Source organism: Zingiber officinale, chromosome 2B, assembly GCF_018446385.1.
Source record: "Zingiber officinale cultivar Zhangliang chromosome 2B, Zo_v1.1, whole genome shotgun sequence".
NCBI classification, from domain to species: domain Eukaryota; kingdom Viridiplantae; phylum Streptophyta; class Magnoliopsida; order Zingiberales; family Zingiberaceae; genus Zingiber; species Zingiber officinale.
Window position 1 is genome coordinate 45,238,854 of NC_055989.1, and position 23,046 is coordinate 45,261,899.

Consider the following 23,046-nt stretch of genomic DNA (forward strand, 5'->3'; position numbering starts at 1 on the left):
CTAACCAAATACAAGTAACTCAAAGGTCAGAATCTCTATGAAATATAGTAAGTTGATCCCCTATTGATCGAACCAACAAGAATAGATCAATTCTCTATTGACCAAGTCAACAAGGGTAAGCGAATTAATTAGGGTAAATCAGTACTCTATTGACTGAGTCAACATGAGTATGCATATACTATCCACTACCTAGCTAATAATATCGGAGACTGGTATGTGACTCTAACTCTCAACCAACTACTAATAACTAGTAATACCGATGATATGGTACAAGGAATCTCCTGAGACTATAATCTCTGATCTCCAATAGGATCTAATAGACATCAATAGTGCCCGACACACACATGTCATACATGCTACATACAACTAGACAAGTACTAACAGAAGAGTATCAACACATGTCATAACTATTATAGACAACTATACATGTGCCAACAAAAATGTATGATAACAGTGATACAAACTTACCTCCTATAGCTTATAGATGTCTTGTACCTGCTTAGTCCCAAAACCCTAAAAGTCACATCGAGAAAATCAAAACACGAAATCTAAAAGATAGAAAATAAGCCTCGTAAACATGTGGCTATGATACCAATAAATTGTCAAGCCATAGAGGAGTCCCCGCTCGACAAACGGACAGGATCTCACATGTACTAGTGACAATATGAATCATAAATACAATGTCACATGGCTACTCACAAGTTATAATCAACAACCCACACGGCTAGAACATACACAACCACGTAGTTATATACAGTCCACTCGGCTGGAACAAAATAATCACAACCACGCAGTTGTATAATAAACAACCTATACGGCTGTACTAAAAACATAGCGAAAAACGAAAGGAAAGCCCATAAATCAAGAACAACAAACTACTAGCCGGCTAGTCTTTACACACAACCACAACAAGACAAATACAAGATACCAACATAGCACAACTCCAAAATAAAATCGAAGTAATACAATGCCAAGCTCACAAATTCATAAAGCAAATAAAGTACGAAGCAAAACCAACTCCATAATCATCTACCTGTTACCTGAGGAAAAGAAAATACACAAATACGGTGGTGAGTGCGGGTCACTCAGTGGGTAATAGACAAAATAGTGCATGGTCTAAATAAAACATGGAGATCAAAACATACAGTCTCATCAGGGAAATAAGCATATGATCATAACTGATATAATGAATGTACATACCCAATCTGGATCCAACAAATAATATTATGATCATAATGTCATAGTAAGTAAACCTATCCAAACTGGAACTAACATATAATGTCAAGATCATAAATAACATAATATATGCACATACCCGAACCGGTCGAATACACATGGTGTAATAAACAGTAAACTCACCAGAGATCATCAACAAACCTGCTCGTAACACTTGAGCAATATAACTGACTGCATATACATATATAATAAATGACATGTATGCAGCATGACAACCATATGCAACAATCATAGCTCAAACAAGTGCAACATATCACAATTACATGTAGCTAGTAACCACATGATATGTATCCATGACAACTGTACTACCCTCCAGATACCATAATAGAGTAGCCGAGGCGGACAGTTCGCTAAGTAGTTATCTAACTATATAGCATCAAGATCTCTGACTACTCACATCTCTATCCCCCTAACTACTGTACTCTCTAGATACCACTATTCATGAGTGGCTGAGGCTGATAGAGTATAACACTGAGCGGCCAAGTGAGCACGACAGGACTAGCTCTACTCTTAGCTACGACTCTCCTACAGTGGCCGAATGGGCAGTTATAAATATGACTGACAACTCTCTCACACCACAAGGGAGACTTTGGTTGTCTGCATACAATGAATGATGAACATGATGTAAATAATCATGATACCGACACAATCATCATCAAGGCAACATCCCGATCATCATAAATACCTCCAGTACAATGATCCATCTAATATCTATATCTAGAGGTATGAGTAAATTCAACTGGTGTCTACTAAACAACAAATACCATAAGTAGCAACACCAGACACATACACACCACACACGTACACACCCTACAACGTAGGTATAATCAACATGACACCTCCAATATTACACTAGACATATAAGATCATCAACATAGACATTATCGACATGATTCCTCCATTAGTACATATCAGACACATGTACACAAAACATAGATACAATCAACATAGTTCCACCAATAGCAAACACCGAACATGTGTACATATACAACATGTAAATGGACAATCAACCAGGTGACTTCTACAACGCATACCAATCATGTGTAACTCAACATCAAATGCATAATCAATATGTAAACTCAGTCAACAAGATATCCCCTAATATACATACTCTACACGTTATACACAACATAGTATAGATATCGAAAAGCTAAGACTGTATTTGAAATAAATAGATCATCTTAATTGTCAAGCACAAGTATCAAGCAGGATAACAATACGGATAGATTTAAGATAAAGCAACCTAATCCATTAATCAAAATAACCATGCACTAAGTTCAAAGAACTAAAAAGGCCAAGGAAGAAATACCTGCCTTTATTACGTAGATCGTGCCAAATAAATCCCACTTCGAGATGTTTGTCCCAAATCCAAGGTCTGCGATCACATAATGTATTTAGCTAATTACATATGAAGTAAATAGCTAAATAATTCCCCCATCTAATTAGAGTAACCCTAATCGAACATGATTATGGATTAATCCCCCAATTAACTATAAATATACTACAACCTAATTAGATTAGGTTTATACATGAATCATCAATTAATCCAATCATTTAATCCTTAAGTTACTCAACTTCTTAATCCATGAACCCTTATCATTCCACTAATCATAAATAACTCATCATTCAATTCATTGTATTATCTACTAAACATGATAAGGAAATAGACCAACTAATCTTACCCAAATAAGTGTATTCCATTGTTAACTCATAGTCGGAGAAGGTTGTTGTCGGAAATGATGATCCGGACTAAGTGGAGTTGTTGTTCAACCAATCAAACGCCCCCAAAATCGACACCTAGCATGGATCTAATGCCTAATTCACAATCAATACATCCTCAACTGTGCACAAGACCAAATTCTTTATCCACAATCTTCTAACTAACCACTTACCCCAAATCCACACTCACCTTCTAGTCAGATCAGATTATTACCCAAATCAGCAGCTCTCAGCTCTTTTGGCAATGGTGAATCTATCCAGCAGCCCTCATATAGGATCGCCAGTCTACAGTGGTGGCACAAATCCAACATGAACTGGAGTCATCGTCGCAAGATCTGCAATCCAAAATGCGCTGATCCGATGATAAACTATGGTGGCCATCAAACAGGGAAGAGGAGCAGGGATAAGCGACACCTCATACCTTCTCGTGATCGAAAAGATGGAGACCGACGGCTACAGCTACACCACAGTCAGAGCCAAGCAATCAGCGGCTATGGGAGACAAACGCCATGTGCGACAGTCCACTAGTCTGCACTGGCAACGCCCTCATGATGCTAGTAGCGACTAAGGCTGGCAATTGGAGACCGAGTGACAATGACATCGGAAGAGAGATGACCTAGCTCTAACGTCTCGTAAAGTGGTGGATGTAAGAATGGATCGGCGAAGGTATGCTGATCGGTCGTGAAGAGAGGATGGCGGCAATGCGTCGAGGGGTACAGAGGGCACCGCTCGACCGTCAGCGATGGTGGATCGGGCGACACTGTTGATAGAGATACGTGAGGGAGAAGAAGAGAAGATCGGGTGAAGGTCGGCGCTGATGTTGCCTGTTTGCTCCCTCGCGAAGCTCCGATGGTATATCTGCGCTGGAGTTGCAGAGGGGAGAGGAAGACATCGGCGTTGGGTGAGGAGTGGGGAATCGGGCGGAGCTTGGATCGGAAGAAGAAGATACGGAGAAATGAAGCTTAGGTTTGATTTATATACAACAACAGCAACAACAACCAAGCCTTTTCCCACTAGGTGGGGTCGGCTGTATGAATCCTTTTACTCCATTGAGCTCTATCTCCTATTATATCATCATCTATATTTAAATAAATTTTATCTTGTTTTATTGTTGCTAACCAAGTCTTTTTTGGTCTTCCTCTTCCTCGTTTGATATGCATGTTTATTATAGTTTCACATCGCCTGACTTGAGCATTTATTGGTCGTCTAAGTACATGTTTGTACCATCTTAAATGTGTCTCTCGAAGTTTGTCCTCAATAGATGCAACTCCGACTTTCTCTCTAATGCTCTCATTCCTTATTTTATCCATCTTCGTATGTCCACACATCCACCTTAATATCCTCATCTCTGCAACTCTCATCTTATGCTCATGTGCTCGAGTCATAGCCCAACATTTAGCTCCATATTACTTGACATCACTAGAGTTTAATATCTTATAAAACGTTTCCTCCAATTTATAACACGTCCAATACATAAACAGATACTTAAGACGTCTCTCTCAATCCCTCCATCATTTTGCAAAAATGATCCTAAATATTTAAATCTCTCGGTTCCCCGCAACTCGTCTCTCCTATCTTAACAATTGTTTCATTACTTCTAATATTACTAAACTTAAATTTCATATATTCTGTCTTTAATCTACTAAGCCTAAAACCTTTCACTTCTAGTGTTTCCCGCCAAAATTCCAGTTTATTACTTATCAAAGTAATAAGTAATGCAGAAAAATAAATAAAATAATTACACACGCCCTAATAAGTATATAACATGATTCAAAGACTTTACTCCTAATATCCATGACCTACAACACGTCCAGTGCATCGCTCTAAATTCCACTAAACCACTCCTTTGAATGGGACAATAGAGTAAGGTTGTTCAATGAGAATGTACACCACTAAAATTCCTCATATAATAATCTACAAAGCACTTGGTGAAGAAAAGTAGCTACTCAATCTTTTTAATCTATTTACGAACTCATATTGATTGCCCAACGAAATTGATCGACATCGTGGGTCTTGATTATTACTTTTCACAGGCTCCGAACCAAGTAATACTTAGCATTGTTAGCTTTGTCTTTTTATTTCCCTTTTCATAGTAGGGAACTCATTTTAACTCCGATGATCGACGAATTCTATTCATCCCCTTTAATATATTTATGATTCTACAAATACCTTGTTTCCTTGCGCACTTATATTATCTAGTCCAATGATTTTTCATTGTGCATCTCATTTAAAGTTTGTTTTACTTCTGATGTTTGAATTCTACGATAAAAATTAAAATTTCTATGCTCATTTGACCTAATTAAATTACCTAATAAGTTAAGTTGGTCACCTAAACCTTCATTAAAAAGTTGATGAAAATACTTCTTCCACCGCTCTTTTATTTCTCCATCATTTACTAATACCCTATTACATTCATCTTTAATATATTTTATTTGGCTAAGATCTCTTGTTTTTCTTTCTCTCACTTTAGCTATTCTATAAATGTCTCTTTCCCCTTCTTTTGTATCCAATTTTCGATATAACCATTCAAAAGTTTCATTTTTTGTTTCACTCACTACTTTTTTAGCTTCTTTCTTGGCTATTGTATATTTTTTTAAGTTTTTCTCATTCTTACAAATATATAATTCCTTATAAGCTATTCGTTTTTCCTTCACTTTCTCTTGTACTTTCTCATTTCACCACTAAGATTCTTTACTTAGTGGTGCATATCCCTTTGACTCACCGAGTACACTCTTAGCTACTATTTTCAACTTTGATACCATCTTATCCCATGTTGTATTAGAGTTTTGTACTTCTACCTTCTCCTTAAATATATTTTGTTTTCCATCCTTCAACTTCCACCACTTAATTCTAGGAATTGTATATATTTTCTTTCTATTGATACTATATTTGAGGCATATATCCAACACTACTACCCTATGTTGGGTAGTTAAACTTTCTCCAGGGATGACTTTGCAATTTTTACAAATCTTTTTATCCTTCTTCCTAACCATAAGAAAGTCAATTTGCGATTTATTATTCTCACTTTTGAATGTGACTAAGTGTTCTTCTTTTTTCTTAAAAAACGTATTAGCTAATATAAGGTCATATGTTATCGCAAAATCTAATATAGTTTTCCTTTCCTCATTTCTCGTGCCAAACCCATAACTCCCATGTATTCTCTTATATTCCTCATTTTTCACTTCGACATGTCCATTTAGACCACCTCCTATTAAAATCATTTCATTTGGTGGAATATTTTGTAATATTTCATCTAAGTCCTCCCAAAACCTTGATTTGGTAGCTTCATCTAATCCTACTTGTGGTGCATATACGCTAATTATGTTCATAGTTTCTTTCGCCACTATTATCTTAAGGGCTATAATTCTATCCTCTTTTCTAACTACTCCTACAACTTCATCCTTTAACAAATTATCTATAATGATACCCACTCCATTTCTTGCTTTACTCTTTCCAGTATACCATAACTTAAAACCCGAGTTCTCTATCATCTTTGCTTTCTCGCCTATCCATTTTGTCTCTTGTACACACAAAATACTAATTTTTCTCCTAATTATCATATCTACTACCTCCATTGATTTACCCGTGAGAGTTTCTATATTCCATGTTCCAAATCTTAGATTATTAGTTTTCCTATCATATTTGTTCTTATTTTAACCTATGGTGTGAGAACTTTTAGCGGTCCTTGCTGAGACGTTACAGTCGGACCCTGTAACGCGAACTCTTGCATATTTATCACTACACCCGAGTTCTGGAGATGTAGCGGTCCTTGCCGAGACGTTATAGTCGGATCCTGCAACGCGTTCCTTCCGGGGAACAACCTAGCATTAGCACAATAGTTTAATGGATTCATTCATTGAATATTTGCCATAGTTTGACGCTGGCTGGCAACCTAACGCAATCCTCCTCCTTTATCCGGGCTTGGGATCGACCATGACCGGTCATCATGGGTGGACTTAATTCAATATATACCTAGCTTTAATTAAATTCAACTTTAAAGGGGCGTTTGGTTCTTTGTTAGGAATAGGAATCGGAATGAGAATCATTGTATTATGGAATGAGAATGAGTATGAGCATGGATATCACTCTTAAAAGCAATGTTTGGTTAGTTGCATATTTTCTATCGGAATAAATCAAAATTTCCTTTTTTACCCTTAAAGAAAAATAAGAGAAAAAATTAGATGTGAGAGAAAGATAAATGTGAGAGAAAAATATGATGAAAGAGAATTATAAGAGAGAAAGTATGATGAGAGAGAAAGTGTGATGAGGAAGAATGAAGAGAGAGAAAGTGTGATATGAAAAAATGAAGAGAGAGAAAGTGTGATGAGAGAAAATGAGAAAAGAGTGTGATAGGAGAGAGTATGATGAGAGAAGATGAGAGAGAAAATATGATATGATGTGAGAGAAAGTACGATGGGAGAGGATGAAGAGAGAAAATGTAATGAGAAAGAATGAGGACAGAGAGTGTGATGAGAGAGATTGAGGAGAGAGAAAGTATGGTGAGAGATAAAGTATGATGAGAGAGAAAGTGTGATGAAAAAAAAAGAGAACATTGAGTGTGATGGGAGAGATTGAGGAGAGAGAAAGTATGATAAGGGAGAAAGTATGATGAGAGAGAAAGTGTGTTGAGGAAAAAAAAGGAGTGTGACAAGAGAGATTGAGGAGAGAGAAAGTGTGATGAGAGCGAAAGTGTAATGAGAAAAAAAGAGAAAAGGGAGTGTGATGGGAGAGATTGAGGAGAGAGAAAGTATGATGAGAGAGAAAGTATAATTAGAAAAATAGAAGGAAGAGAGTACGATGGAAGAGATTGATAAGAGAGAAAGTATGATGAGAGAGAAAGTGTAATGAGAAAAAAAAAAGGAAAGAGAGTGTGATAGGAGAGAGAAAGTGCGTGATAAAATGAAGAGAGAGAAAATATGATAAGAGAGAATAAGGAGAGAGAAGTGATATGAAAGAAAAAATAAATAAATATATTTTGATATTTGATATTAAGGGAGAAAATTTTAGTTTTAGCTTAAGAGTATTTTTGGAATAAGGGAATATTTTGATTGATGAAAATAGGGTAATGGCTCATTGAAGGGGAGGTACATGGGAATGAGTTATTACTCAGTTTCAAGGATTCATTCCTTTATTTGCATTCCTATTCCTATAATCCAAACATTAACAATGACAATCAATGATTCCCATTCTCCACTCCTATTCCCCTAAACCAAACGCCCCTTAAGTTATTCAATCCAATCGACTCCCATTTATGTGATATTTCGAACAGGCTTTCTCCTAGCCCAATAGATCTATCTTCTCAAACGTGTCATACGGATTTCGTTTAAATCCCGAAAAATTTCAAAAAATTCTCAAAAAATTCAATAAGGTTATTTCTCTAATAACACTTATTATTTAATTTGTCGATACCAATTGAAATATCCCTATACCTCCCTCAGTATATTTTTATTTATTTATTTATTTTTTATATTTTACACCAAAGATCAAACATAGGACAACCTCTAAACCTTTACCGTGAAAGAACCAGAATAGTAATCCTATCAAAATAAACCACTATACCCAATGTAAACAGTAACATCACAACCAAGAAGTTAATAAAAGGGATGGGGAAACCATCAGTATATCTCCTCATACAAATAAAGGAAAACACATGAGAAAATAAGTCTTCATAGCATTTCTAAGACCTCCGGACAGTGTGTCATACGTCCATCCCACCTCCTCATCTACTCCGTCCGCATGCTCTCCATCATATCTTGGGAGGTGTTTTTCTCACCTGTAACATAAGCATCATGAGTCTACGCCCTCAACAAGTACATCCAATATGAAAGATATGACATCTATATAGTTGCACGAATAATAACTAATAGGCATAGATCATAAATCAATTATAGAATAGAGAAGCGAAGTACGATATGCAAAAGAGCCTATATAGCTAATAAGGGTGGATATGACACAATATGGTGATAACCACAATTTGAGCTAGTCATTTAGTTCATAATCATGACCCTAGAGATACCTCCTAGAGAACATACAGTCATATAGCCGAAGCTAACATAAATAAATTATCAGTCAAGTTTGGAAGGGCTCTCCTAGGAACTCATCTCGGGGCACTCAACCCGTACTGTTACCACATATGGCATACTCATCCTACTATTCTTACATTAATTGCACATTCTATCCATTCCATAAGCATAACAATTATGGAAGTTACAACCGAAACATGCATACACGTAGGGGAGCTATCCCAGAATTCAGCATATATAATATATATCAACCCTTGAAAGAAACAACTAGAAACATGCACACATGAAAGAGAACTACAAGAAAATTCAAGACATAGAATGTGTATCAATCCTTGAAAGAAACAACTAGAAGCTTGCACATATGGTAGAGAGCTAGAATAAAATTCAACGACTACAGCCTAAACCATTACTTGAAGATCCCACTTCAAATTCACATTTCAACCTTACTGGAACTATCCACAAAACCACAACCAACCTGTATGAAAGCCAAAATTCACTTTCAAATCAAACTCCAATCAACTCACACCAAAATCATCACAAATCGCTGAAACCGAACAACTTCAGATTGAAATCCCACCTTCCCAAACCAATTCTGTATTCCAGTAACAACGGAGAAACGAAAGCATCTTCGATCCGGGCTTAAAACATTAACCATCGGAAGCAATAGAGAAAGCAAAAGCATCTTCAATCCGGCTTAGAACATCAACCCCAAATCTATCCTAAAACAAACCGTTGGAGCATCACAGTTACATGAGCAATATGAATACCCTCAAAATCTCTCAAATCTGTTCACAATCTCTCAGCCTACTCGAGAAACCGAAAATGTCCTCAAATCCAAACTCTTCTAATCGAAACCGATCAATAATAAGAATCCTCCGACAATTATATTAGTATAACCAAATTAGTCAACCCTAAATCCTTTTTGAAGAGGCAAAATCAGGCATTAGAACAGAACAAATCTCCCAGAAAACAATTGAAAACTCTAAAAATCAAACAGAAATCCGGAAGCTATCAAGGGACACCGGTCAACACCAAATTTTGATCATCGACCTCCAAATCCTTCGCAAAAACCCAGAGAAACCACAAGGCATTGCAAGAACGTCACGGAAAGGCAAAATCTCAACTCGATAAACTAATCGAACTATGAACAAACATATCAACTCCTCCTAAGCACCTAATCCCTATCTCAGTGATCTCATACCCTATAATGGAGAGTACTTGCCTTTCTCTTCTTCGTGTCGTCGTAGAAACCCGTCGCTCAGTGGTGTTGCGCTGGTAGAGAGGTGTTTGGGGACCTCCGCATCCGGCCGCAGTGTCCTCCGCGACCCGTCGACTCGGAAAGGTGCTTGATTGGAGCTTGGGGCTCGGTGAGCAGTTCCGTCGAGGTCGGCGGAGCTGAGTAGGGAGTGGGAATCGGTGGTCTTGGGGAAAACAGTGAGGGGTGAGGATTTTATACCCAGGTTACCATTTCTTACTTAGGCTAATTAAATTAATCAACTCCTAATTTAAATGGGGTCCTATGCTTCCATCTAACTTCCTACCTCTATCTCCTTGAAACATGTTATACAAGTTCATTTGAACTTCTGAAAAATTCATAAAATTCATATTAAATTTTATGATTTAATTCTCTTAATTAGTGCTCGTGGGTTCTTAGTAAATTTTGTAAATAAATTAATTACGCTTGTGAGACCTTATAATTTCCCCCCCTTTATAAGAAATTTTGTCTTCGAAATTTGACTTACCATATAATCCGGGATAGCGGTTGCGCATATCCAGTTCAATCTCCCAGGTAACTTCCTCCGTCAACTGATTTCCCCATAGGACCTTCACCATTTTGATTTCCTTGTTCCTCAGCTTCCGAATTTGGCGGCGATCAAGGATCTGTTTCGGCACCTCCTCGTAGGAAAGATCCGACGTCCGCTACATGGACTCGTGACCAATCACTTAAGAAGGGTTAGAAATGTACCTCTTAAGCATAGATATGTGAAACACATTATGAACTCCTAGGTTCGGTGGCAGAGCCACTCGGTATGCTCGAGTTCTAATCCGGTCCAAAATCTCAAAAGGCCCAATATACCTTGGATAAGCTTCCCCTTCTTTTCGAACCTCAACACCCCTTTCATTGGTGACACCTTGAGAAATACATGGTCTCCAACTGTAAACTCCAAGTCTCTTTGTTGTTGGTCAGCATAACTCTTCTAACGACTTTGCGCCGATTGCATCCTGTCTCGAATTTTAGTCACCAGATTCACTGTGTGAGTCACTATGTCTGAACCTAAAACTAACCTCTCTCCTACCTCGTCCCTATACAATGGCGTCCTGTACTTTCTTCCATACAACGCTTCATACGGGGCCATATCTATAATGGCTCAATAGCTATTGTTGTAAGTGAACTCTACTAGTGGCAATTTTGATTCCCAGCTTCCTTTGAAGTCTATTATACAGGCTCATAGCATATCCTTCAGAACCTGAATTACCCGTTTGTGGATGAAAAGCGGTACTAAAGGTGAGCTTCGTAGCTAGCCCACGGTGCAAACCTTCCCAAAATCCGGATATAAATTTTGGATCTCTATCTGACACAATCCGCGCTGAAACTCCATGTAATTGTACTACCTCTCGTATATACAGTTCTACATATTGTGTTATGGTGAAGGTGTTTTTACTGGTAAAAAGTGTGCCAGTCGATCCATAATAACCCACACCGCATTTGATCCTCTAAGGGAGGTTGGTAATCCCACCACAAAATCTATGGCAACATCTTCCCACTTCCAAATGAGAATCGGAAGTGATTCCAGTAGTCCTGCCGACCTCTGATGTTCTGCGTTCACCTGCTGGCAAGTGAGGCACTCGTGAACCATTTTGACTATGTTTCTCTTTATACCCGACCACCAATATAGTAGCTGCATATTCTTGTACATCTTCGTGCTCCCAGGGTGAACAGAGTATAGTGTGGTATGTGCTTCAATGATGAGATCCTCCCTGAGTGAACCACCCTCATAGTGCTACCCTTTGCTTAATCTTTGCGTTTCCATTCCATTAACTGCTGATCCATTGCTTGTCCTATTCGGATCCGGTCCATTAGGTTTGATTTAACAGTCAGGGTTGCCAAACTTATCTGCTCATCCGGTGCTAACACTTCCAAACTCATCAGTTGAAATTCTGATATCAACTATTGTTGGGTGGTCAACTGTGATAGCGTCGCGGACTTGCGACTCAGAGCGTCCGCCACCATATTAGCCTTACCTGGATGATAATTAATATTGCAGTCATAGTCCTTAACCAACTCCAACCATCGTCTCTGTTTCATATTCAGTTCCTTCTGTGTGAAAAAATATTTCAAGCTCTTATTATCTGTGAAAATCTCACAACGTTTCCCATATAGGTAATGCCTTCAAATCTTTAGAGCAAAAATGACTGCCGCTAGTTCCAGTTCATGTGTGGGATAATTTTGTTCATGCACCTTCAATTGTCGTGAAGCATAGGCAATGACCTTCCCATTCTACATCAGCACAACCCCTAAACCATTCTTGGAGGCATCCGTGTACACCACAAACCATCCAGAACCGCCTGGGATGGCAAGCACGGGTGCCGTCATCAATCTTTCTTTCAACTCCTCGAAACTCCTCTCGCACTGGTCTGCCTATTCATACTTTACTCCCTTCTTGGTCAGCGAAGTCATGGGTAGGGTGATCCATGAAAAATTCTGGAGGAACCTTCGATAGTAGCCTGCTAGCCCAATTCTTAATTGTCTCTACTTTAGCTGGATCCACCTCTATACCTTTCTCTGAAACTATATGTCCCAGAAATGGAATCTGCCTCTCGCACTGGTCTGCCCATTCATACTTTACTCCCTTCTTGGTCAGCGAAGTCATGGGTAGGGTGATCCATGAAAAATTCTGGAGGAACCTTCGATAGTAGTCTGCCAGCCCAATTCTTAATTGTCTCTACTTTAACTGGATCCACCTCTATACCTTTCTCTAAAACTATATGTCCCAGAAATGGAATCTGCCTCAACCAGAAGTTACACTTGTTGAACTTTGCATATAAACGCTTATCCTTCAGAGTTGCAACACTGTTGTTAGGTGTAGACGATGCTCTTCGTGACTCTGAGAGTAGATTAATATGTCATCAATGAAAACAATAACGAACTGGTCCAAATACGACTGAAAGACTCGATTCATCAAATCCATAAATGATGCTGGGGCATTAGTAAATCCAAACGGCATAACTAGGAACTCGTAATGTTCGTATCAAGTTCTGAATGAGGCGAAGAGCATGATGGAGAAGAATAAGGAAGAAGAGGTGGGTAGGTTGTGCAGTGAGAAGAGGGGGGGGAGGTGTAGGATGGAGTTGGATAGGCTCTAATACATAGTTAAAACTTGAAATATAGCCCTTATTTACACAGCTTTTAAGAATAATTAACTAATCTAAAGCCTAGGGAATTAGATTAGGTAAAACACAAGAGTCAGATATATGTATCCATTCTATTTAACACTTCCTAAAAATTATTTTTCTTAAATTGTTTGAAGATCTCATTTAAATCTATGGATTCTTTCTTCACGTTGTTGTAGAGAACTGGCCTTATTTCACAACTGAGATAATAAGCTCATTGTGCTAGTTCTATTGCATTAAAAATAAATAAGTAATTTGTCCTAGAAAGCAGTAAATTACAATAACAATAAATCAAGATAGAAAGGTTGAAAGTGAAGAACCCGGCAAATAACTTGTATCCTAAGGCAGGACATTAACCTTTCCCATAAGATGATCCAAATCTATACCCTAGATGAAACCAAGTATGATGTCTTTGCCAGAAGTAAATAGTTAGACACACTGTATTAATTACCAAAACCTCTAAACAAGTTGATCAAGAGAGCAAAAAAAAAAAAAGTCTTTTCAATATTCAAAGCAAGTAGTTGAACCCTTCTTAAATAGATTTGTCACTTACACTGAGTCAAATTTAAAAGATAAGATTTGACTCCACATAGTTGGATTGGGATAAATTCTGATAGGTATATATTGCAACTATCGTCCCTATCCAATTGAATAAACACATTTACTCCGTCCGTTCCATGGCTTATTCTCAGTATATATCTTGACCACTGATCATCCATCACTCAAATAAAAACAGATAATCTATATATAGTTAATGCTTGTCCTTATAAAAGAAATATATAATAATGATAGTAGTAGTAGTAGTAATAACAACAATAACTATTGGATCGAGACGCACGTGAATGGGGGGTTGAATCACGTGGTTTTCAAAATTTTTTTCTTTTCGTTTTGAAATCAAGTAAAAGAACAAGTTTGGTTTTACTTGGTTCAGAGCCTTCGACGACTCCTACTCCAAGACTTAGGTCCCGCGGACCTATTGACGGGTAATTCACTAAATAACCTCTTCTGGAACCGTCAGAAAGGGGATCTAATACAAAAGAATCGGAAGAGTGTAACAAGCTACATTTTTCGTTTGTAGAAATGAAGTACAAAAGTTTAATTTTTGTTACCAAACACTTTTGTAGAGTGAGCTCGGTGTTTGGACGGCTTCTCGATGGCAGTCGGGCGTAGTAGAGTCGTAGCAAGGCGGCAGCAGGAAGCTAGAGCAGTTGGAAAGCCAATCAGATACGTAGAAGCTTGTATAGAAGTTTATGTTGAATGCTTGGTCGAGACACCCTTATAAAGAGTGTGGAAGGCACCTTCCATAGCCTTGAAGGAGCCTTCCATAGGCAAAAATTTATCCCGAATTCATTGCTCCTTATCACCGAGGAGTTCTGAATTTTATCCATTAGAAGGCGCCTTTCATAGCACTGAAGCGCCTTCCATGAACAGTACTGAAGGCATCTTTCAATGTTTGAAGGCGTCTCGGGCACTGTTTACTCGAGACCTTCTGCTCATTTTGCCATGCAAGTTAGGTTAGTTCAACACGATAATATCTAACTGCAAAACAAAGTTAGCATAATAATAATATGATTAATTTATGACTTGGACTCTAACCTTCAGATCAGGATCTAGTCAGTGTCTTAATTTAGGTTTTCAAAATGGATCCAAATTGGACCGATGCCTACTGTCTCTCTCAATCGGGATACGTCCTCACATAGTCACTCTCCTCCAGTGATTTATTTGTTGGTATCCCAAGGTTGTTTTGATGTGATCAAACAAGTTAAGTTAGGTTCTGTTATGTTTAATCCCGTGTCTAAGTGTGCAGGAACTAAGGATCATAAGATGTCGAGCAAAAAACACAGCTAGCGAGAAGGACGACACGGGAGAGAGCCGACGCGCTCAGTGCGTCTGAGGGACGAGTGCTGCGGAAGAGTACGCGGACGGACGAGAAGGAGGCGCGCGACGTTTCTGAGGGACGAGAAGCCAGGAGCAGAAGCTTGCTCGAGAAGGCCGGAAGTTGGGTTCGGGTGAGCCCTATTCCGGATGGCCGAGATCACCTAAGCAAGAGGAACTGGAGCGGAAGACCCGGATCGAGGCGAGCAAAACCGAAGCAGAAGGCTCGGACTAAAAAAATCAACGTGGTTGACTTTCCAGGTCCGGACTCCGGGCGCCCGGAATCGAAGTTTATCCGGATCGCGTTTGATCGAGATCTTTTGCAAAGGGGATAAAATTTTATCCCCCTCCAAGTGCCTCGAGCAGGGGTATATAAGCAGCCTTGCTCCCATAGCTTTATAACAACAAGAAAGATCAATACAACACTTGTACACACTTCATTTTCTGTTTAGCTTTCTGTTTCTGAGCGTTCATTGTCGTAAAGAGGCTTCTCCGCCTGAAGGAGAATTCTTAATGCGCTTTTTCGTATTGGATTAATAACCTCCCCGGTTGTAACCATGTAAATCCGCTGAGTCTCTGTCTTTTAGTTTCTTAATTATTTTTATATGCAAGTGTTCTTTTAATCAAGTTATTTGTTCGAGAAAGGTTGTTTTGTTTATTTTGTGTAGGGTCTATTCATCCCCCCCTCTAGTGGGCCGCCAAGGGTCCTAACAAGTGGTATCAGAGCAAGGACTGTTCAGGAGGGCTAACTGCCGATCGAAGCACTGAATCGATAGCCGGATCGAGCATATACCCACCGAAGTTCGAGGGGGAATTCGCGAGCTGAAAAAAGAAAATGGAGGTATTCTTTAAAATCGACTTTGAGTTACTTTTAATAATGAAATTCGGTTTTGTAGCACCTGAAGGAAAGGAAGAATACGAGTGGACGAAGGAGCAGGCCGATTTCGTGGCAAACGACAAAGCAGAGTTCCATCTACAGAGTTTCCTACCGGCACAAGAAGTCAACCGGATCGACACCTACAACTCAGCAAAGGAGCTTTGGGAGAAGTTCCTTGAGCTACACGAAGGGACGTCCGAAGCTAAACTCGCGAGACGGGACTTACTTCGCAACCAGCTCACCAACGTTCGATTTAAAGAAGACGAAACTATTGCACACATTCACTCGAGGATTAAGGAGCTCATCACTGGACTTTCGAATTTCGAAGAAAAGGTAAGCAACCGAGATTCGCTAAGGTACGCTCTTAATGCATTCCCTAGAAATACGAAATGGACATCATTAGTAGATGCCTACTATATCTTTAAGGATTTAGAATTTGTTACTTTAGAAGAGTTATTTTCAACTTTTGAAGTCCATGAATCGAGATGTGCAGATTCAAAGAAGGGGCCAAAGTACAATATTGCCCTCAAGGCGAAATTGAATGAACTAGATTTAGAATCTTCTTTCAACGACGAGGAAACGACGATGATGGTAAATCAGTGTAAAAAGTTAATGGCAAGCTAAAGACAAGAAAAATCAGCGTGGGACGAAATGTAGAAAGAGAAGAAAAATCAGATACTACCACTCAATGAAGAAGGACACGTTAAAGACAATTGTCCTAAATGAAGAACAATGACAAAGGCAAGAACAAGATGCCCATCTAAATGAACAAGCACAAAAACTTGAAGACGTCGTGGGACGAAATATCGTCCGAATCAGAGATTGAGGCTTTCTCCGGACTTGCGTTAATGACAAGCTATCAGGACGACAAAACGAAGCAAGCCCGTCCGAAATGTGCATCGAGAGCATTGATGAAGGGGGAGCGACATTAGAAGAAAGTAGCACTTCAAGGGGAGCTACGGATAACGGGATCGACAAGGTAAGTCAGGTACAATCTCTTCCGCCTGATAAGTCATTTAAGTTTATAAAATATTTTTCAAAGAATTGTTGCAAGTTAGAAAAAGAAATTAAAGAGTTAAAATTAATTCTAGCAAAATCTTGTCCATTAGAAGAATTTGATAAAATAAAATTGGAAAATGACAATTTACAAAATGAAATAAAGAATTTGAAAAATCATGCATGCTTGAATGTTAGAACTCAAAATTATAATAGATTAAGCTGACATCTTAGATTTCATAAGAGACAAATTAGAAAAATTTCAAAGAAATATGTTCCTAAAAAATTCTTAATTAATCCAGTTGGCTGAAATCTATATTGGGTTCCAAAGTCTTGTCTAACTTGAACTTTAATTAGACTTCGCGCTTTCAGCGAGAAAATTAAATGTTTGAATTTCCTTAAGAGGCTTTGTCTAGAAAGTGATTGTTGCTCCAATAATCAAGAAGGCCTAGTGCTTCGTCACAGTCTGGAAGCCAATTAATGAAATAAAATGTTTAATTGACTAACTGATAAAACATTTAATTGTAATTAAATAATGCTTTAAATAGTTACGTAATTTTTTTTTAAACTTAGAATTTTTTTTTAAAACAAAAAAGGGGGACTTAAAGTTTTTTTACTAAAATAATTTTTACAAAATTAGTTTTTGCAAACTTAGGAAATTATTGATATTTTTTTTAGTGATATTAAAAATATTTTTTACTTAGAAATTTTTTTCTAAAATTATTGTAATTTTTTTAGTGCTATCAAAATTATTTTTCAAAAACTTGATATGTTTTTCAAATGTTGAAAATCATTTTTTTAACTAAAAACTTTACTATTTTTTTTTTTGAAAAAGTTACTCTTAGATTTTTTTGGTATCTCATTTTGTATGTGATCAAAGGGGGAGAAGGGAAGATTAAGTCTAGGGGAGATAGTTTAACCTTTTTAAAATTTTTTGCACTTTAATTGCAAATTTATTTCTTTTAGTTTACCCTAACTTAATTTGGGTTGCTTATATCAAAAAGGAGGAGATTGTTGGTACCCCAACATTGTTTTGATGTGATCAAACAAGCTAGGTTGGGTCTGTCGTGTTTAATCCTGTGTCTAAGTGTGCAGGAACTTAGGAGTACAGGATGTCAAGCAAAAGACGTAGCTAGCAAGAAGGACGATACGGGAGAGAGCCGACGAGTTTGGTGTGTTTGAGGGACGAGGTGCTGCGGAAGAGTACGCGGGCGAACGAGAAGGAGGCGTGCGATGTTTCTGAGGGATGAGAAGCCAGGAGTGGAAGCTTGCTCGAGAAGGCTGGAAGTTAGGTTCAGGCGAGCCCTATTTCGGATGGCCGAGATCATCCAAGAAAGAGGAACCAGAGCGGAAGACCCGGACCGAGGCGAGCGAAATTGGAGCGGAAGGCTCGAACTGAAAAAGTCAACGTGGTTGACTTTCCAAGTCCGGGTGCTCGGACTCCGAGCTCCTGGAACCGAAGTTTATCCGGATCGCGTTTAAACGCGATCCGTTGTGAAGGGGATAAAATTTTATCCTGTTAGGTTTTTCGGGCCGCGAAAACCGCTTTTCGCGTCGCGGAAACCCCGAATCACCTAAAGCCGTAGGATTCGTGCAAGGAAAAATTTCGAAAACACAAGTACGAGTTATAAACAACGATCTACAGTAGATCTACAAAGGAAAACACTTTATACCTTTGATGCGTGCCCTCGCAAATCCCGCTCGTCCAAGGTACGTGTCGGATCTCCAAAGTATCAAGGTAGATACTTCTCTAGTGATATCCACACGAACAAGGAGTGCTCTCTAGCACTTAAGGATGGAGAAGAGAGCCCCAAGTGTGCTAGCACTTTCTAGAGCTCTCGGATGGGATTTGAAAAGAAGAAATAGAGAGGATGCAAAAAGGAATGTCTTACACTCAAGAAGTAGTATCCCTCCTTTGTGACCTTCACTCTTCCTTTGCTCTTGGAACTCACTCAACCACCTTCATCTTCCCTTGGAACCCACGGCAACCAGAAGAGAAGAGGAGGAAGAATCAAGGAAGAAGATAAGACAATTACCACACATCAATACACACTAAATGAAAACCATTCCCTCTTTAGTGTGGCCGGCCACACACATAACCCCCTCATTTAATGTGGCAGGCCACATTAAATGGAATGGGAAGTGTTGTAACCTCCATGAGGTGGCATGTGATGTGGCAAGGATGAGTCATCCTTATGATGTGGCAACACATCAAGTCAAACTTGATGTTTCAACTTCTACTTGGTCAAGTCAAACTTGACCAATTGTCTTCCTTATTGAGTTAAATCCAACCTTTGACTCAAGTCAATTTTTAATTTAATGAATCTCAATTCATTAATATAAATTGACTCAATGAATCAAATCTAAATTAGACTCATTCAACAATTGAATCTAATTGAGTCTAACTCAATAAGTCTAATTTGAATCCAATTGGTTCATCATATGAACCCAATCCAATTGGTTCATCATATGAACTTAATCTCCATCCACTTGTTCTTCGTGTGTGATGATAACAGTCTTGTATCGTTGCAATGTTTCTAAACCCTTTAGAAACATAAGCAATGACGTCTAGCAATACATCATCGCTACCCAAGTTACAAGAAATGTCGAGATCCAACATCACCTTGTGACTATTAATCACAATATATGACAAGTGTCCTTCTATCCTAGACATCTAGATTGATCAATGTGAGGCATAGACCGTGTCATCCTCCGACCAATCTAAATCTTGAACCAAGTAGACTCACTCAATCAAACGAGCTCAATATCTCATATCGACTCATTTGGGTATGGCCATACACTTCGTGGTCTTACTCTATCAAGAATATCGATGTCACTCCGGTCTATAGGAGGATAGATCCCATCTACATCACTCACATCCTCCCGCATAATTCTACATACCCAGAATCGCTTTATAGTTCACCCGCCACGGGTGACGTTCGAAAACCAAAGTACATAACTCCTTATGAGGGATCCATGGTGACTTTAGGTCTAAGGACTAATAGTCATACTAATAGCGAGAAAGTATATGACACTCATAACGATCCATGATACTTTCTCACGGCGGGTCATTCAAGATACATTCTCAATGCGTACCCATGTGTCAGCTTGATATCTCTATATCCATGACTTGTGAGATCAAGTCATCGAGCTGACCTACATGCTAGTCTTATTGTATTAACATTGTCCCTGAATGTTAATACTCGACTAGGAATGATTTAGAGTAGTGTTTCCTATATCATCTCACTATCGATTCAACTAATCGATTGATATAGGTATGAACCTTCTACTCAAGGATGCTATTATACTTAGTCTATTTGACACTAATATAAATAAGTATAATAACCAAACAAATGCCTTTATTAATATACAAGAATATGATACAATGAGTCCATACAATCATCAAATGATTGGCTCTAGGGCTCTAACTAACATATCCCCCTCCAGGCGGCCCGAGCAAGGCTAGATAAGCAGCGTTGCTCCCAAAGCTTTATTACAACAAGAAAGATCAATACAATACTTGTACACACTTCATTTTCTGTTAGCTTTCTGTTTCTAAGCGTTCACTGCCGTAAAGAGGCTTCTCCGCCTGAAGGAGAATTGTTAGTGTGCTTTTTCGTCTTGGATTAACAACCTCCCCGGTTGTAACCAAGTAAATCCGCTGAGTCTCTGTCTTTTAGTTTCTTAATTATTTTTATATGCAAGTGTTCTTTTAATCAAGTTATTTGTCCGAGAAAGGTTGTTCTGTTTATTTTGTGCAGGGGCTATTCACCCCCCTCTAGCCGACCACCAAGGGTCCTAACAGTACCTTCACTTATTTGCAAACATCTGGTCATCCAGACCTGTTTGGACTTTCTCGGGTCTTACTTAGTATCTGACCAAGTTGATCTACTAAGACTTTCTTGCAACACTGAGTTAACATAATAGATAAAATAGTAAAGTAAAACAGTGTTAACAGATTTCAGGATTCGCTAGTCCGGTCGACTGCCCCCGACTTCACTTACCAAGACTTACACCATCTAGCTTCACTTACTAGGGTCCGACTTCACTCACAGGACTTTCTCTTGTCTGCCCTTCAGTTAGGACTAGTCACTTAGTAGACTTCTCACCTGTTTATCCTTCGGTTAGGACTTACCCTTGCTAGTCATCTAGTCCGGACTAGACTTTTCTCTTTCAAACATCAAGCTTTGTTTGGATCAACCCTTGGTCAAACTGGCCAGGTTGTCAAACATCAAAATCCTAAAGGTCGATTGCACCAACAATAACAACAAAAAGAATGACATCAACAACAAAAATAAATAAAATATTAACTTTGGAATTAATCCCAAGTGCCTAGTTCAAAATCAAGATAATTAAATGTGATTTTAATTATGTAAGTTCATTAGTGTGTCTGCCCCCAAAAGCCCACATGACTTGAAAACCTTTCAAGGGGTCAAAAAGCAAGGCTATCAAATGGGAGAGAGGAGGATAGGAAACCATCAAATTGAAATAGGAGACTAAAGGTAAAGGGTAATTTGAGTTACTCTCTTCTCTAACTCATTCTTTGCGTCACTTCAATCTATTCCATTTTATCCCTATGGCATTGCAGATCCTGCACGTAAAAATCCAAAATTAGCCCCAATGTCACTCCGTAATGTCACTCGCTAGGCCTTTGGAACCTTTGCCTTGTAGAACTTATCCCTGGATCAAATTAAGTTGACTAATTCTAGTTAGCAGCAGCTTGATGAATGTGTGGATTGACTGAGTCTCTGATATGTATATTTTGCCAAATAATCAAGTCTGTAAGAACCTATTCCATCTATTTAGGTTGAAATAGCATGCAAATGGTTCTTGTATATGGGAATTATGTTAAACATTTGTGCATTGCAGTGAATGCTGGAATTCTATCAGGTTTCTCAGGCTTGGAGTCAGTGCCTGGACCTCAGCTACCTCAGATTGATTTCCTTAAGCAGTGGAATGGTTTGGTTCTTTTGTCTTCTATATAGCATGTACTCTTCTATCCTGTCTTTTCAGTCACTCTGTCATATGTTATTTGGATTTGAAGATGAGAATCAAAAGAAGTACGCCGAGAATGATGCAAGATTCAAGTCATCTTCTGTGGTTAAGGAGCTTTTAGAGAAGTCCAGACTGAACAAGGAAAGGTATGATGCCATTTTGCGAGTTGTAACTCAACTTCTCATTCGGTGAAAATTGTAGCAAGTACTAGTTCATTGATTTTGAGAAGTGTGGGAATGGTTGCAGGAACCAAAGAGAAACTCAAGATAAGTATTGCCTGCGAGGTGCAGAATGGGGTGTTGGAGATTGCTCTACCCAAGGAATGACACAAGAAGATAGGGACGAGTTTGTTTCGATGTTGAAAAAGAGGGCTGGGGGAGATTAAGTAGCAGTCACCTATCTGCATCTTTGAAAATTAGCAAAATTCTTTTGGTAAGTTCTCCTTCCTTGGATTGATGATCAATTGTAATTTATTTTAAGTGCATCTTTGATTCGATTTCCTCTCGATGGAAAGTTTACAATGAAGTAAAAAAACATTGTCACAATGTTTCAATTTGTTAAAGTAAAAAATAATAATAATAATAAAATTAATTTGTTCATGGGGATTGAAATTCATTCATGTAAATGATGATGCATCTCTAAAGATGGTGAAGAAAGGGCTTAGCTGAAGAGTTGCAAGAAGGTTTTCCAGTGGAATTGGCCTTTTTACTCATCATATAAAATCAAATGACATTAGGATAGTTGTTCATCAGTGTTGAGCTTGTAGGAAGTGAGAAAAGGTTTCACAAAAATTATTATAAAGTCTGTGTCATCATTTTCATTTTGCTGACTCAAGTTACATTAATATTTTATGAGTAGTCATATTATGGAAATGGATCAAGGAATATAATGTATTCTAATGTATACCTTATATATATATATATAAAAGGTATA

General features: G+C 38.4%; 1 protein-coding gene across 1 annotated transcript in view; it reads left to right on the forward strand.

Annotated features, from left to right (window-relative positions):
- The window catches only part of LOC122045625, a 37,529-nt gene extending 14,829 nt beyond the window's left edge, over positions 1 to 22,700 (forward strand). Inside the window, exons 2-4 of the mRNA XM_042605926.1 lie at positions 21,988 to 22,077; positions 22,163 to 22,259; positions 22,360 to 22,700. Coding sequence (XP_042461860.1) covers positions 21,988 to 22,077; positions 22,163 to 22,259; positions 22,360 to 22,498 — 326 coding nt within the window. The 3' untranslated portion in view covers positions 22,499 to 22,700. The remainder of the gene's footprint in view (positions 1 to 21,987; positions 22,078 to 22,162; positions 22,260 to 22,359) is intronic.
- Positions 22,701 to 23,046: the final 346 nt, after the last annotated feature.